This window comes from Pseudorca crassidens, chromosome 3, assembly GCF_039906515.1.
Source record: "Pseudorca crassidens isolate mPseCra1 chromosome 3, mPseCra1.hap1, whole genome shotgun sequence".
Taxonomy (NCBI): domain Eukaryota; kingdom Metazoa; phylum Chordata; class Mammalia; order Artiodactyla; family Delphinidae; genus Pseudorca; species Pseudorca crassidens.
Genome location: NC_090298.1, coordinates 164,957,884 through 164,973,529, shown reverse-complemented (window position 1 = coordinate 164,973,529; position 15,646 = coordinate 164,957,884). Strand labels below are relative to the sequence as shown.

At 56.0% G+C, this 15,646-nt stretch overlaps 1 protein-coding gene across 10 annotated transcripts in view; it reads left to right on the top strand.

The window, feature by feature from the left end:
- Positions 1-15,646, top strand: part of SMARCA4 (SWI/SNF related, matrix associated, actin dependent regulator of chromatin, subfamily a, member 4) — an 87,274-nt gene that overhangs the window by 44,009 nt on the left and 27,619 nt on the right. For all 10 annotated transcript variants that reach the window (XM_067733712.1, XM_067733719.1, XM_067733718.1 and 7 more), the window contains exons 17-24: positions 5,035-5,101; positions 6,111-6,221; positions 7,987-8,229; positions 9,635-9,748; positions 10,466-10,573; positions 11,686-11,772; positions 12,562-12,608; positions 13,696-13,862. In XM_067733712.1, coding sequence (XP_067589813.1) covers positions 5,035-5,101; positions 6,111-6,221; positions 7,987-8,229; positions 9,635-9,748; positions 10,466-10,573; positions 11,686-11,772; positions 12,562-12,608; positions 13,696-13,862 — 944 coding nt within the window. The remainder of the gene's footprint in view (positions 1-5,034; positions 5,102-6,110; positions 6,222-7,986; positions 8,230-9,634; positions 9,749-10,465; positions 10,574-11,685; positions 11,773-12,561; positions 12,609-13,695; positions 13,863-15,646) is intronic.

The window sequence follows — 15,646 nt, the reverse complement described above, 5'->3', positions numbered from 1 at the left end:
TCGCGTCCCAGCCTGGTCCAGGCACCACAGACGCTCAGGTGGCATCTGGATACCCAAACGGCGTCCAGAGGAGGCTCTCTCACTAGCCACCTCTTGGTACCGTTGGTCTTTTCCTCCCAGCAGGCACCCTTCCAGGGGCCAGGATTCCTCAGGCCATCTGGGCATCCCTCTTCCCAGCTCCGCATGTGTCACATAATGGTTCTCCTGTTCCCAGGTTTTTTCCAGAAGTCCCAGGACTGGCTGTCATTGACCCAGTTCAGGTCACATGTTAGGCAACAGTCCAGTCATGGGCCTGGGGGATGGTCTGCTCTGATGTGGCCAGGCCTCTGAGTGTACACTTGGCTTGGCCCTGAAGGGGAACCCCCTTTACCGTCGGCCCAGCACTCAGGGGGAACCATGTCTGCCTCAAGTCAGCTGTCGAGGGGGAGGATGGGAAACCGAGTACTCAGCCCTCAGCCCATGGGAACATGCCCTCCTACCTGTAAGGAGGCCAGGCCTCCAGAGGCCACGCACCCACCGCTGGGGGCCCCAGAACCCTCCCAGAATTCACCTCGAGAAGTTGATTTCCTCCTTCTGCCTTCTGTCCCTCATGGTGGTGTAAATCTGGCTGCCTTGGCAGGAACAGATCTTCATGGAGAGGGAACTGTTTCCACGGTGCAGCGGAAGGTCCCAGGCCGTGGTCAGGCCCAGCTGCTTCTCTGCTTCCCGCTGCCCTTGCCTGTGCGCTGACTCCCTGCCCTCCACTTACTCAAGTCCCTTCCCTTCTGTTTAGCCTCCCAGGCGTGACTTCACCTCCACTGGAATAGCTCTGTCCAGCGTGCTGCTCTGCAGCCTGGGTTTGTCATTCTTAAATTTTCATTTTGAAATGATTTCAGACTTACAAACAACTGCAGAAGTAGTGTAAAGAGTTCCTATATACCTTTCACCCGGCCTCCTGCATCTCACATAACCTTAGGACAGTTTCAACACCAGGATAGTAACAATGATTTAACAAATCATTGTTAACTGGTAACGAATCTAGAGACTCTATTCAGATGTTGTAGACTTCCCCACTAAAGGCCTTTTTCTGGTCCAGGATCCCACTTTGCCTTTTGTTGCCGTGTGTCTGTCATGTCGTGTCTGTGACAGTTCCTGAGTCCATCTTTGTCCTTCATGATCTTGACACTTGAATCCTGACCAGGCATTTGGTAGACTGTCCCTCAGATTGGGTTTGTGTGATGTGTCTTCTTTCTGGAATTCTGGCGAGAAACTCCAGGGTGGGTGCTGTGCCCTTCTTGGGGCCTCACATCGGGAGGCACAAGCCCAGGGGCTCCGTGACAGGAGAGCATCGCTTTGGTCTTTCCTTACGTGGTGCCTGCGGGTTTCCCCACATAAACCTAAGAGTTTTCCTTTGTAATTTATAAGTAACTTGTGAGAAGGCACTTAGAAGCTACATGAATATACCGTTTCTCATCATAACTTTCCCCCGTAATTTCAGCATCTGTCAGAGGAGTCTCACCTGAAATGATCACTCTGGAAAGTGCCGAGTACTGGTTTTCTCTTTCCGGCATTCCTTCTACAGGTCTTGGAATTCCACTACAAGGAAGAGCTGTTTCTTCTCCCTTATTTAATTGTTTAATGGTGTAATTCTTCATAGAAGAATTGTCTTGTGGACACTATTGTTATTTACTTTGCTTAAATTGTCCCAGATTTGGCCCAGGGAGACGCTTCAGATCCGTCCCTGTGTCCTTTCAGCACGTCTGTGTCATTGCATTGTGGTTGTTTACTTTAGAATAGTATCAGATTTACAGAAAAGTTGAAAAGGTCGTACTCAGAGCCCCCATATACTCTCCCCAGGTTCCCCCTGTGGTTGATCACATCTTACGTGACCGTGTTACATTCGTCACAAGTGAGGAATCAGCACTGGAACATTACTAGTAATTAAACACATTACTATTAAGTAAACTTTATGTGGATTTCTCTAGTTTTGCCCTGATTTCCATTTTCAATTCCAGGATCCCATGTGACGTACATACATACATACATACATACATTTATTTATTCATTCATTCATACATACATACATACATACATACATACCGGGTCTTAGTTGCAGCAGGCGGGCTCCTTAATTGCGGCTCCAGGGCTCCTTAGTTGTGGCACGCAAGCTCCTTAGTTGTGGCATGCATGTGGGATCTAGTTCCCTGACCAAGGATCGAACCCTGGCCCCCTGCATTGGGAGCACGGAGTCTTATCCACTGCGCCACCAGGGAAGTCTCCCATATGACATTTAGCCTTTACATCTCCTCAGTCTTTTCTGGTCTGTGACCATTCCTCAGACTTGGTGTAATTTTGGTGACCTTGATGGTTTTGAGGAGAACTGGTCGGGTGTTTTGTAGGATGTACCTCAGCCTGGATCTGTTTGGTGATTTTTTCATCCTTAAATGGGATGGTGGGTTTCGGGACGAAGACCAGAAGTGAAGCACGTGTCTTATCACCTCACAAGGGGGGGGGCAGTTACTGTCTACATGTCTTTTCACTCTTGAGGTTGACCTTGATCACCGGGCTGAGGTAGTGTGTGTCAGGTGTCTCCACTGTGAAGTTACTCTTTTTTACCCCTTCCATACTGTATTCTGGAAAAAAGGGACTAAGTTCAGCCCACAAATAATAGGTGGGCAATTAAGAGCTACCTCCTTGAAGGTGAAATCCCTACATAAATTTTTTGGAGTTTTCCTGTGTGGAAGATTTCTTTCTTCTCCCCCCAATTGTGAATGTATTCAATCGTTTATATCAATATGGACTCCTGGATATTTATTTTATACTTTGGGTTAAACTCCAATACTAGTTTATTTTGTTGCTCAAATCATTCCAGCCTTGGCCATTGGGAGCTCTCTCAGTTGGCTGCTCTGTTCCTTTGACATGCTCCCATCATTGTGGGGTTTTTGAGCACGTCTTTGCTTTTTGGCACCCAAAGACGCTCCAGGCTCAGCTGGTACATTTCCCTCCCAGGCCTAGAACCAGCCATTTCTCCAAGAAGCCCTGGTTTCCCTTATTAGAAAATGGTCTTAGAAACCAAGATGTGGGTGCTGGGTGTGCTCCTCGCTTCTGGGGCGTCATTGCTTCTAGGTCCTCTCAGTGTGCAGTGCTAGGAAGTATACGTACGTGTACTGACCCTAGTGCACACGTGCTGACATGGTTTGCGTCTGGTCATCTGTGTCTCTGTTAAGTGTGACCATACTGCTGTCTTTGACTCAGCCGGGACCACAGGACTCATTCTAGCCTTTCTCCTTACTCGTGTGTTCGTTCCCAGTGTGCGTGTACAGTGCTTTCAGAATACTTAGCCTGTGAAGAACAACCTTGCGAACTAGAGATCCAGTTTCTTTTGTCCTTAGACTTACAGTTTCCAGCCAAAACATCTTTTCCAAGGTCATTTAAGTTGGCTGCTTTCCCCCATTCCGTTCAGTGAAGTTATCCCGTGTGTCGATCTTCAGCCCTTTTCACCCTTGTGCTACCCAGACCGGGGCCCAGGCTGTTGAGTGTCATCTCCAGGAGCCACCTGTGCCCTGGGGGATGTTTTCAGACTGTGAGTGTCCCGCTGTCCCGTCCACCTGCTGGGGCGTGCTGTTCTCCGCCATGAGTTTGCTTGTCCTGCCTCCCTCTTGACCCCTGACTCTGGCCTGTCTCCTTAACTTCCGCTCCCGACTCTCCCTCAGCTCTTCTCCCGCTCTGCAGATGCCCCTCCCCCACCCCAGCCTTTGGCCCTTGGCTTCTCTCTCTCTCAGTGCCCCGACCTTCCCCTATTGCTCCCTGTAATAGGAACCAGACCTCGGTGACCGAACCAGGGCAACCTTGCTGATCCCTCAGTAAGGGGAAGCCCACAGCCAGGTGGCTTCAAGCTTCCAGGACCCAGGCTCCTGCAGTTTTCTGCTCAGTAATCCTTAGCACGTGACTCCTGCCCCTAGGCCTTTACCCTCTTGGTTGCAGGATGGCCACGCTGCCTCCATCATCTCCTCTGGGTTCCCAGAATGATGGGCGGGGCACAGGGCAGCAGGAGCGTAGGGCAGCTGAGTCTCCACCCTCCTTCAAGACCTTTTCCTGACTTTCAGCCCAGCGACTTAAGCTTCCATCTCATTGGCTCAGACTGTGCCCACCTGGTTGGCCCTGGCTGCTGGGGGAGCTCCTCAGTGGAGCTTGCAGGGAAGCTTGCAGGGAGGAGCTGGGTGAGCCGCGAGCAGTCCCTTCCACTTGGCTTTTGCATCCTGTCTTTACAAACCCCCTGGTCTAGACTGTCTGAGTGAGTTCCCTCCCCCACCGAAGACTCTGTGTCCCAGTATTTCCCCGAGAGCCCACCCGCTCTGAACTTGGCTTTACTGTCGCTGTCACCCTCTCCTGAGGTTCTCTCTTGTAGTCGGGGGTGACTTGTCCCTCCTCACCCGCCCCCATGTCCGCTCACTGCCCATCTCTGTCTGTCCCCCCTCTTCCTGGCCTCGAGCCCTCCTGCGCTCCCCCGCCTGCAGTCTTCTGCCCGGGCCTGGCTTGGTCTCGCCTGCCTCCCATCCTCATTCTGCCTCTTACCGGGCAGGAACCTTCAGTGGCTGCCAGTTTCATTTTGACATGGCACTGCGACTCGGTGGTGTCTCCTGTAGCCCCGGCCTCCGTGGCATGACTCCCGCACCCCACCCCCAGCGTCCTGAGCCTGAAATGAGGCACCATGAATCTGCGTTTTTCTGAGCAGCAGGTCTGCAGCTTGTGGTGTGTTCTCACAGGGGCCTGTGGCCACACAGCGGTGACAGAGAACTGATCTCCAGGGTCCAGCTCCTGGTCCTGGCCCTCTCCGGCCGCCCTGGCGGGGGCTGACCCTATACCCACCACCACGCCTTTGTGTGTCCCTGTGTCTTCCACCTGGGGCACCATCCCCTCCTTCCCTCAGATGGTCCATTACCCGGCCAGCTCTGAGGGTCACACACACATCAGCTTCACTCCCTCGTGGGCATCTGTTGGACAGTTGCTGTCAACAGAACTAGACCCTGACTCTCCCTTCCTTGTTTCCACCAGAACGCTGTCCAACTGGGCATACGAATTTGACAAGTGGGCCCCCTCGGTGGTGAAGGTGTCCTACAAGGTACGTCGCCCCCTGAGGAGGTGGGCATGGGCAGGGTGGGAGAATAGGGGATACGTGTGGGTGAAGAGGGGCATCAACTTGCATTAATGACAGGATGCACGTGTGCATGTGCGCGTCTTCTTATGTTATACACATGGGATCCTGCCATTAACACAGGGTTTGGATCACTTTATTTCGAGGAGTGATGCTGCTTTTTTACCTGAAGTTATGGACTCAGTTTGTGGAATGTGGTGACATTAACGCATTCACCTGAAGATTTCATTATTCTTGCCGAGCTTTGGTTAAAACCCATTCACGTGGGATGACTTAGCGAGTGTCCACCGTGGGCTGCTGTGTGACGGGGGACACCAGGACACGTGGGCCCCGTGCAGGCCTGCTCTGAGTGCCACCCCTAGATCAGTTCTCCTGTGAAGTGGGGACTAAATGTGCCTCTTGTCCTCGTGGGGAGAGAGGCAGAGAGGGCCTCACACAGCCACTCAGTGGCAGAGCCCCGTTGTGCCCTTGGCCACAGGTCTACTGGGCCCAGGCTCACTACCCTGTGCTGAGAGGCTCTTGGCCCCATGATGGGGAAAATCGGGTCCCGGCAGAGGGGACAGCGTGTCTGGGGAGAACTTGGTGCGTTTGAGGAGCTAAAAGTCGTTCGGCTGGCAAGAGCTTATGGGAACGAGTGCAGCTCTGTCTGGAACGTGAGCTTTGAACAGGAGGGACGGGGCAGATTTGCTAACCGGAGCTGCCCTTTGGGAGTGATCACGGCGGTCTGCGCCTGTGTGGGAGGCCTGGAGGCCTGAGATGGGGACCCGGGAAGAGGAGGGTGTGGGAAGCGGAGCTGGTTGACCATCAGGAGTGAGGCCGATGGAGGTGCAGGCAGCAAGCCTCCCAGGGGCCCGAGCCGCCCAGGACCCACACTCCTCTCTCCGCTCCCCACACTTGGCCCTCTGCCCTTGCCGGCGTGAGGGGCCAGGACCCGAGGCCCAGAGGCTGAGGCGCGAGTGTCTTCTTTCCCTCACAGGGCTCTCCAGCAGCCAGACGTGCTTTCGTTCCCCAGCTCCGGAGCGGCAAGTTCAACGTCTTGCTGACGACCTACGAGTACATCATTAAAGACAAGCACATTCTTGCAAAGGTAGCGTGTCTGCCTGTAAAACAAGCCAGCCCAGGCCGTCGCGTGCTGTCAGGGAGCCCGTGATCCAGCCCAGGATTGTCGCAAGTGTGTCACGCTTCCCATCTTCTCAAAGCCCCCGAAGACATTTCTCAGTGATTCCCCCACATATGTGTAAAAAGACAGCTGCTCTGTGTGCGAACAGCCCCGGTCGAGGTGACCTTGGGCTTGCCTCTCCGACCATCTGTCCCCAGGCTGGCCCTGGGCCACGTCCAGAGACTGGCTGCGTCTGCGCAACATGTGGACTGGCTCCTCTCGGGCCTTCTGCCCGAAGAGCCTGGTCACACGCGGTGACTCTCGACCCACCTGTCTTGCCTGCCGTGTCCCTGGCAGGGCTGTGGTGAGGCCCCCCTTGTCTCCGCCTGTCTCTAGAGGCCTCAGACCTCCCTCCCTGGTGGCCATGTCTCCCTACCACAGCCTACAGGAAAGCGGCCCACGAAGCAGGAGGGATTTGGTATCCAGGTCCAAGCACTCTGACGTCCTGTGTGTTCTCTCAGCCTTGGACCGCTGGGTTGGCGCATTCAGTGGGGGCTGTGCACGTGGGGCAGCCTCTTAGCTGACACAGTTGTGAAGGCAGCTCTAGTTGGGCCATCAGGGAATTACCGAGAATAAACCATGACCCAGATAGGAGGCAGGCACCATCCCTCGCCTACAAAAAGCTCTTTTCCCGGTTTGGGAAGGGGTCGAGCCAGAAGGTGCTGCATCTGGCCTCACTAACCGTGTAGGGGATTAAGTCAAGTGGTGGAGTTTTTGACCCAGTGGATGGAGGAGATGTTTACGTGTTACCACACCTGTCGGCCTTGGTCGTACTGATGACATTTGTGCTTGATGTGCATCTCTGAGCTACGGATGAGGAAACTGGGGCCCAGGGAGCTGGTGTCCAGTGTGCAGGCTCACCCTTCTGACCCAGTACAAAGCCAGGCCCATCCCAAGCATGAGAACGGGGCTCTGAAAATCCTGTGTTTGTCTGACCGTGGCTTTAATTAACGTAAACCCCCTGCCATGGGGGTTCCTCGTGGGAAGTGGCTGCTAGGCCCCACCCCAGTCGGTTCTGCCCTTTTCGTCTGGGACACCTGATGGGCAGTTCCTCAGCCAGGCCGTGCCAAGGAAGCCAAAGCCAGAGTGGCTCTGAAGCTCGTCACAGTCACATGTAAATAGGGATTTACACCTGCGGCTCCTGCCTGCAGACTCACACTTATGGTTAGAATCGACATCTAGCCTGTGTCCACCAGCCGTGTGGCCACTGACAGGCTCTGAGGCGCAGCCGGGGCCCCCAGAGCGCACCATCTGAACCCACCTGTGCTGCTCCTGCCTTAGAGCTGCCGCCTGCTGATTGGAAATGCACCCGTTGCTGAGCCAAGTCCCCTGAAGACCCCACCCCTGAGGGCCTCTGATCAGCAGGGGGGTTGTTATTTGGGGTGTTTCTCTGTGTCATGTACTAGCATACATAATTTTCTTGGGAAACCAAAGTACTTTTCTGCCCCTGGATTTGTTCACCCAGTCGCAGGTCACAGCCGTGTCTCCCTGTCCGTGTGTCCGTCTTCACCCCCTGCTTTACAGAGGCTGCGGTGTGAGCTGATCCCTCATCAGGGGCTGTTGTTGTGCTCACGTTCTCCAGCTCAGCAGGCCGTTCTGCCCAGGGCCTTCTTGCCTAATGGCCGTGAGGTCCTCACCCAGGTGGGCAGCGCCGCTGCCTGTCCTCCCCTGACCTCCTGCTCTCGGCCCACAGATCCGTTGGAAGTACATGATCGTGGACGAAGGCCACCGCATGAAGAACCACCACTGCAAGCTGACGCAGGTCCTCAACACGCACTACGTGGCCCCCCGCCGCCTGCTGCTGACGGGCACGCCGCTGCAGAACAAGCTCCCTGAGCTCTGGGCGCTCCTCAACTTCCTGCTGCCCACCATCTTCAAGAGCTGCAGCACCTTCGAGCAGTGGTTCAACGCGCCCTTTGCCATGACCGGGGAAAAGGTGGGTGTGCAGCCAGCCACGTTGTGGCGGGGGGTGGAGTGGGGAGCCGTGAGCCTCGGCCACAAGCAGCTCCGAGGACCCTCCAAATTGATGGTCCCGGCCCAGCTGGCTTCCCTGGGTCGTTGTGGGTTGAGTGCCCACCACAGCCGGCCCAGCAAAGCACAGGGCAGCCCTGGCACCAAAGGACCCCAGAGGAGAAAGGCAGAGAAATCCCAGGGGATGCTTGGGGCTTCCCTGACCCTGTGCCCCAGGCACAGGGAGGGGACAGCAAGGAACATGGCCCTGAGGTGTGAAGGTGCAGCTGGAGGGCCTGAGGAGAGTTTAATTTTCACCCTGAGGGCAGCGGGTAGCTTGGATGGTTTCAGTGAAAGGAGTAACATGGTCAGATTCTGTCCCTTTTGTTTTTAAAGACGGCTGTGGGTTGTGGCCAGTGTCTCTCAATGTCTGCGTGGCTGGGAGTGGCGTTGTGGGTGTGTCTGTGGCCGCCGCGTTTTCTGTTGAAGGAGGTCAGCGGCCTGAGCCTGATGACCGAGGAGGTGGGCACGATCGCAGGGCTTAACGTTGAGCGTCACCGCCCACGGCAGCCGTGCCCCAGCTCACTCGTTCCCAGTTAGCGGATTTTCCTGAGGCAAGTCTGGGACAGCTGTTCCTCAGCTCTTACAGGGGGGCCTCTGTCAGCATCATCCCGCCTCCTTGGTACCGGCTGAGGCAGAAGCCCTCCTGAAGGAGAAATTGAGGCCTTTCCAAGGATCTCATAACAAAGGAGCCCCCAGTTTTCAGATTCCCAGGGACCGCCTCCTCCAAGAGCTGAGGAACAAATGCTCTGGTTTCACGTATTTTCAAGTTGAGCAAAAGCTCTGCCCAAAGGGACCCAGAGAAGAAAAGTTCAGATGTCATGTTTTCACTTAAAAATAAATTTTTTAATTCACATTTTTATCAGAGTAGCAGGCCTCCTGGGAGAGCAGCATTTCTTTCCGTCCTTCCCACCCAGGCCAAAAGGAGAGTTGACTTGGGCTTCCAGTGACAGAGCCCTCTTGGAGCACCCCCCCAGTTACGCCACACGCTCTATCCGCGTGGCCCCCGCAGTGCTATCCGGATTTCGTTTGGATGTGTTGGCAGGACTCCAGGCACGTGGGTTTGTTACTCTTCGGGAAGCGATGCAGCATGCTGCTGTGTTTCATAGTGCCCTGGGGCCTTGGCTTCCGTGTCCCAGGGCTTCCATGGAAGGTCTTAGATCCTTGCAGTTTTTCAGAGGAAGAGGTTGCCCTGCTAGGCTCCTGTGAAGCTTAGGGTAGTCTGAAAAGGAGGTGCTGAGCACAGGGTGACTCCAGATGGCCCTTCGCTGCATCCCTGTCCCCTCCTTTGGAGGTAACGCTTGGTTGTCATGTCTTGTTGGGGCTGCCAGGTGGACCTGAACGAGGAGGAAACCATTCTCATCATCCGTCGTCTCCACAAAGTGCTGCGGCCCTTCCTGCTCCGGCGGCTCAAGAAGGAAGTCGAGGCTCAGTTACCTGAAAAGGTACCACGTTTAGTTTTTTTCTTTTTGGCCACGCTGTACAGCTTGTGGGATCTTAGTTCCCTGACGAGGGATCGAACCCTGGCATCCCGGTAGTGGAAGCGCCGAGTCCTAACCACTGGACTACCAGGGAATTCCACGTACCATGTTTGTTTTGAGCGGAAGTCCCAGTGCGGCATCGTCCAGGGGGCCTCCCTGGGGTGGGCCCAGTCAGGTGGCTCCCCTGGGTCCCAGGCCTGGCCCTGGTCTTGCCTCGGCATTCAGGAGTCGATCCCGCCTGGGGTTGGCCACTCTCCCTCACTGGGTCTCTCAAGTGGAAGGCAGGTGTGCTAAGTTAGAGCACTAAGTCCCCCCAGGGCCCCCTCCCCTTTCCCCTGGGTGGGCTTGGGGTCCCTGGCCAGTCGCCCCCCCCAGTCACATTTGCGCTTTGTTTCTTGGCCGGCTGTGGGCAGGCCTTTGGAAGGTAGCCGAGTTGCCCCATCTGGCCCAGGAAGCCCCCCACATTCCTCTGCCCCGGTGCGTCTGCCACATCCCATCTCCCCTCGTCCCCCTGGGTATGGGGTTTCCTCACGGTCACCCCTGTGTGCCCTGATCAGAGCACACAGTCCAGGGCCCAGGATGCCTCTGAGAGGCTGGGCGATCAGAGACGGGCCCAGGCTGGGCGTTGGGCTCCGGGACCCTCGGCTCCAGTTCCGGCTGACGGCGGTGTGTGCCCTGCAGGTGGAGTACGTCATCAAGTGCGACATGTCCGCGCTGCAGCGCGTGCTTTACCGGCACATGCAGGCCAAGGGGGTGCTGCTCACCGATGGCTCTGAAAAGGATAAGAAGGTTGGCCCGGGGCCCCCCTTCCCCCCCAGGTGTCCACAGCAGGCGTGCTGGGGGCCACTGGGTGCGGGGCTTTTGCACACTGTAAGCAGCAGGCTCTCGCCTCCTCGGAGGTGATAGTCGTGGCCGAGGCCCCATCTGGCCGTGGTCCCGAGGGTGTTGACTGGGCCTGGTTTAAATCACAGCTGGTGTGGATGGGTCCAGTCCATAAGGCTGAGGGGACAGAGGCTGATGGCCCGTTTCCAGGGAGGCCCCCGAGCCTCCCAGTCAGCAGCCTGGGGTCCTCTGCTCGTGAAGTGCTCTCTCCCGTGGATGCATCAGTCGGAAGTGGGGGGCCCAGCACGGACCCCAGCCATTAGAATATTCTAGGGAGTCCCAGCTTCCCAGCTGGGAAAGAGCCTCGACGGCCAGGGCCACTGAGCCCGTTTCCCTCGTCATTACGTGGCGTTGGGGTGACGTTAGTTTACGGTGGGGAGGTGGGAGCTAGGCAGGCTGCTGCCTTTCGGCCCCTCTGAGGCCCTGGGCCCCCCCGCCCCTGCTCCCCTCACCAGGACTGCAGCTGTCCTCCCAGATCCCTCGCTTCTGCCCCCGCGGCCTCGGGCTTGGCCCTGCCACCCCATTTTCTCTTCCAGATGTTTCGTTTGGGCCCTTTCTTACCCGAGCTGTTGCAGCACCCTGTTTCCTGGTTTTCTTCTTGGCCCACGGCACCCACCCCGGCATCCTTCCTTCACCCTGTAACCAGAGATCTTCCTAAGCCGTCTGGCTGCAGCCCCGCCCCGGGGACTCCCCCCAGTGCCCACAGAGCTGGCCTCACAAAGTGTTTGTGATCCACCCTCAGCTCTTTGCCAGTCACGTTTCCCCTGTGTCCCGCCGGCCCCTCCTCACCCTCCACCCTCCACCCTCCAGGGTGCCAGGGGGTCTCCGCTTCCCCCAGCGCTGGCTTCTTGCTGGCTTCAGGCCTCTGAGCCCCGACAGGAGCCAGCTGCACACGCCCCGTCTCCTCTGCCACAAGCCACAGCTCCTCTCACGTCCTTCTTCCACGCCTCCTCCCCCAACCCCACCCCACCCCACCCCGGAACAAGACCGATCTGGGAGCCTCTCTTCTGCCTCCTCAGGGCAAAGGTGGCACCAAGACCCTGATGAACACCATCATGCAGCTGAGGAAGATCTGCAACCACCCGTACATGTTCCAGCACATCGAGGTGAGGCCCAGGGCCGGGGCGGCAGGCCCAGCGGTACCCGGAGCTCGGGGGCCTCAGCCCTGCACAGGGCCCTGCTCTCAGAGGGGTCTGTCTGCGCCTAGCCCCTAGACAGAGCTAGGTCACTTCTCTCTGGCAACTTTAGAGAAAAAGAGCTTGTAAGGTTTAGACTAGATGATGCTTGTACATTTGCCTTTTTATGGATTTTTTGTTTGCAAGTGCTTATATATTGTAAAGAATCCAAACTGTAGGGAAATATGCAAGAGAAATGAAAATCCCACCTCAGGTAACTGCCGAAGCCTTCGGAGGCTGTTCTCCGGAGTCGTTTCCCCCGCGGTGGGGTTGTGCTGCCTCTGCTTGTTGGTTACTAGCCTTCCCCACTCGGTGACACGTGGGGCCATCCTGGGCAGAGCATGGAGAGCAGCGTCCCTCTTCCTGACGGCTCTGGGCCCCAGTACCCTTGAGAGTCTGGATGCTTGCTTCTGAAAAGCACACATATGTCCGTACATTCTGGCATAAAGTTCCGGGGTCATGCCAGAGGCCCCTGGGCTTCCATTTCAGCTCACCAGGTGTGGTCTCAGGCGCGCGCCGTCCTCGCGCGCTCCTTTCCGTGGTTAAGAATGTTAGGTCATGACGGAAGGGATGTCAGTGGGATAGAAAAGCTGTGTTCAGCATCTGTGTGGCCTTGGGGCCGCCGTGGGCGAACGCTGAGCATGGGTGGGAGGGCTCGGAGGCATGGGGCCTAGCCGTCTTTTCCTGCCCCGCACTGACCCGCCTCTCATTCCATCGCAGGAGTCCTTTTCCGAGCACTTGGGATTTACCGGTGGCATCGTCCAAGGGTGAGAATCTTCCTAGCTTAACGGGGTGGGCAGACCATCTGTGTGCCAGTATTTCTCTCTTCGGTTGGCTTTATTTCTGTTGTTATACTTGTCTAATTTCAAAGGCAGTATATTCCTGGCAGAAAACTTTGAAAACATAGATGAACCCAAAGAAGAGAATAAAAATTCTCCACTTGGAGAGGTGACCACACCTGGCTTCCAGGCCCCACCTCTGGGCTCTGTGACCTGTGACAGCTTTCTTAACCACTCTGAGCCTAAACTCTGCCCACCAACAGAGGGATACTCTTTATACAGTGCGCCACGCACCTTGCTCTGGGGGTGTTTTCTCCAGCGTTGTTTATAAAGCGCAGCCCAGGCATCGTTCAGCCCTGGTGTTGGGACACAAATGCTGCCTCAAGATTTCACCGTTAAAACATTCTTAACCCTAAAGCCACCATTATTTCTCTGGGATAGTAAACTATTTCCTAGAGCAGAGGCACCGAATGAAAGGGCAAAAGGTTCTTTAGCTGTGTAGTTCTTTATACCAAATTGCATAATGGGGTCCCACAGACCTGGTTTTGAGCCCGGCCCTGGCAGGTCAGCAGCCGTGTCACACTGTCCCCCAGCCTCAGTTTCCACATCTATAAACCAGGAGCGAATGACAGAAGTTGCAGTGGCCCTTAGTCCTGTGTGTGGTGCGGTGTGGGCACTCTCCACTGGGAGCCTCTGCTCTTGGAAAGTTCTTAAACAGGAGGCCTGGCTTCCCAGGGCAGCCCCTGTCCATGCCCATTGTCCCAGGATCTTTACTAATAAATAGCACCTTCTTTCGCTCTTAGAAGTATCCAAGTTGGTCAGTAATTTCATGACCAAGTTTATTTTAGTTGGGTTGAAATGGCTTTGCTGAAACTTTGGTGGGGGGAGGGGGGCGGGGGCGGGCACGGGGGTAGTCTGCCAAGGAAGCACTTGTGTGCCCCCGAGCCTGGTGGCCAGCCTGCCTAGGCCGGCTCAGGTAGCCTGGGCATGGGAGCGCACGTCCTCCTTGACCTGCCTGCAGGGCGCTGTGGTTCATGTGGTGTGTGTGTCCTTCCCCACCCCCTCCACTCCGCAGGCTGGACCTGTACCGAGCCTCGGGGAAATTTGAGCTGCTCGATAGAATTCTTCCCAAACTCCGGGCCACCAACCATAAAGTGCTGCTGTTCTGTCAGATGACCTCCCTCATGACGATCATGGAAGACTATTTTGCGTATCGCGGCTTTAAATACCTCAGGCTCGATGGTGAGTACGATCGGGAGAGAGACGTTTGTTAAAGGGCGGCCTCGTTATCCGCTGCTGCCAAAGCTTCTCTAGGTCTAGCGGCAGGAGTGGGCATAGCGGCTCACTCAGTGACACAGGCTTGCGGGAATGGGAGGGAGGGCCCTGGGAGTATCATGGCTGGATCTCCTGAATGTGAGGCTCATGGTGTTTGCACCATAATGCTGCGTCCAGTCCAGTGGTTAAGGGTTGCTCTACGGTCCTGTTATGGTGGGAAGTGACAGAAACCCATATCCTGTGGGCATAAAGAAGGAAGTCTTGATAGACTCACATAACTGAACCTCAAGGGTTGCTTCAGGCACAGCTGGATCCAGGTGCCCAGATAGTGTTAAGAGGGGCTTTTCTGGAGCTCCTGGCTCTTTGTCCTCCATTTTGGCTTCATTCTTAGCCAACCCCTCCAGGCTTTCCTTCCACCTACCTGCTCAGTGTCCCGAACAGAGAAGCAGCTTGTCTTTTCCCCCAGGGGTCTGGGGGTGAAATTTCATTAGGCTGCTGTGAGCAACATGCTCTTCTCTCCACCGCCTGGGTGGCTCTGGAGCTGGAATCGGGCCCGTTCATGCCGGAACTGTGAGCACTGAGAGAAGCAGGAAAGGGAGGGAGGAAGAGAGGGAGGAAAACCAATGCTGCAGGGGTGATAGCGGCAAGTTCCCTGGGAACAGCACTGACTGTGACCACATGCACTCATAAGAAGCCCTGTTTCTGCCTTGTTCCCAGCACGCAGGAGCTCCGGGGAGGAGGGGGCTGAGTGAGATGCTGACAGTGTGCAGGACCCGTGCTCTGACACGTGTCAACTGACCGGGAAGACCCTAGAGGGAGCCCCCCACCCTCTGTCAGATGGAGTGAATGGGGCTCTCGAGAAAAATGAACTTGGGGGCCTCCAGGGTAAACACAGTTAAGAAGTGTGGGATAAACCACACTTCTCAGAGCCTTTATCTAAGCTCGTTGCTATGTGCATCCACAGCCAACACCCCAAACCTTTTTGCCCCCATTGTGTCTTTCACGGTACATCTTGTGGAACTGTTGTTTTTTTCAGACGCGAGGTTGCTGGGCGGATCTGTCTGTCGGTCTCTGCCCTCCCCACTCCCACCCAGAACCTTTGCTGCATCCCTGTCTTGCCTTCCTTCGGCCTGTTCTTGGAATTCTGTCCAGGGCAACCTTTACAAACACAGCTGTGGTCAGGTCCTCCCTCAAACCTCCCTCCTTCAGGTGCTTCCCATGGCTTGGAAGGCCTGCGTGGCCAGGCTCACCTCACCCCTCCCTCTGTGTGCTGGCCTCCCCAGTGGCCTCTCTGTCCTTCAGGGGCTGAGCCTTCATGAGCGCTACTCCTTGTCTGTGTCACTGCCCCGCCCCCTAGAGGACAGGCCAAACGTGAAGAGTGTGTTCCCACCCACCCCAGCGCCCATCCATTTGCCCGCCCCCCCTTTTTTTCCCCTCCATGATGAGAGTCCTCTATCTAGGATGAGGACTTTTGTTTGCTTGGCTGTGGCTGCATCTCTGGGCACCTCATGTGGTCACTGCCACATGAGCGAAAGCTCTGGGAAAGAAAGGCAAAGGGGGGGAATTCCCTGGCAGTCCAGTGGTTAGGACTCCGCTCTTCCACTGCAGGGGGCCCAGGGTCAATCCATGGTCGGGGAACTAAGGTCCCGCGTGTCACACAGTGCAGCCAGAAGGAAAAAAAAGAACGGCAACGGTGGGGGCTCGGTGACACGTGGAGTGGAACCTTCTGCTCTCAGAATGCCGAGGGTGCA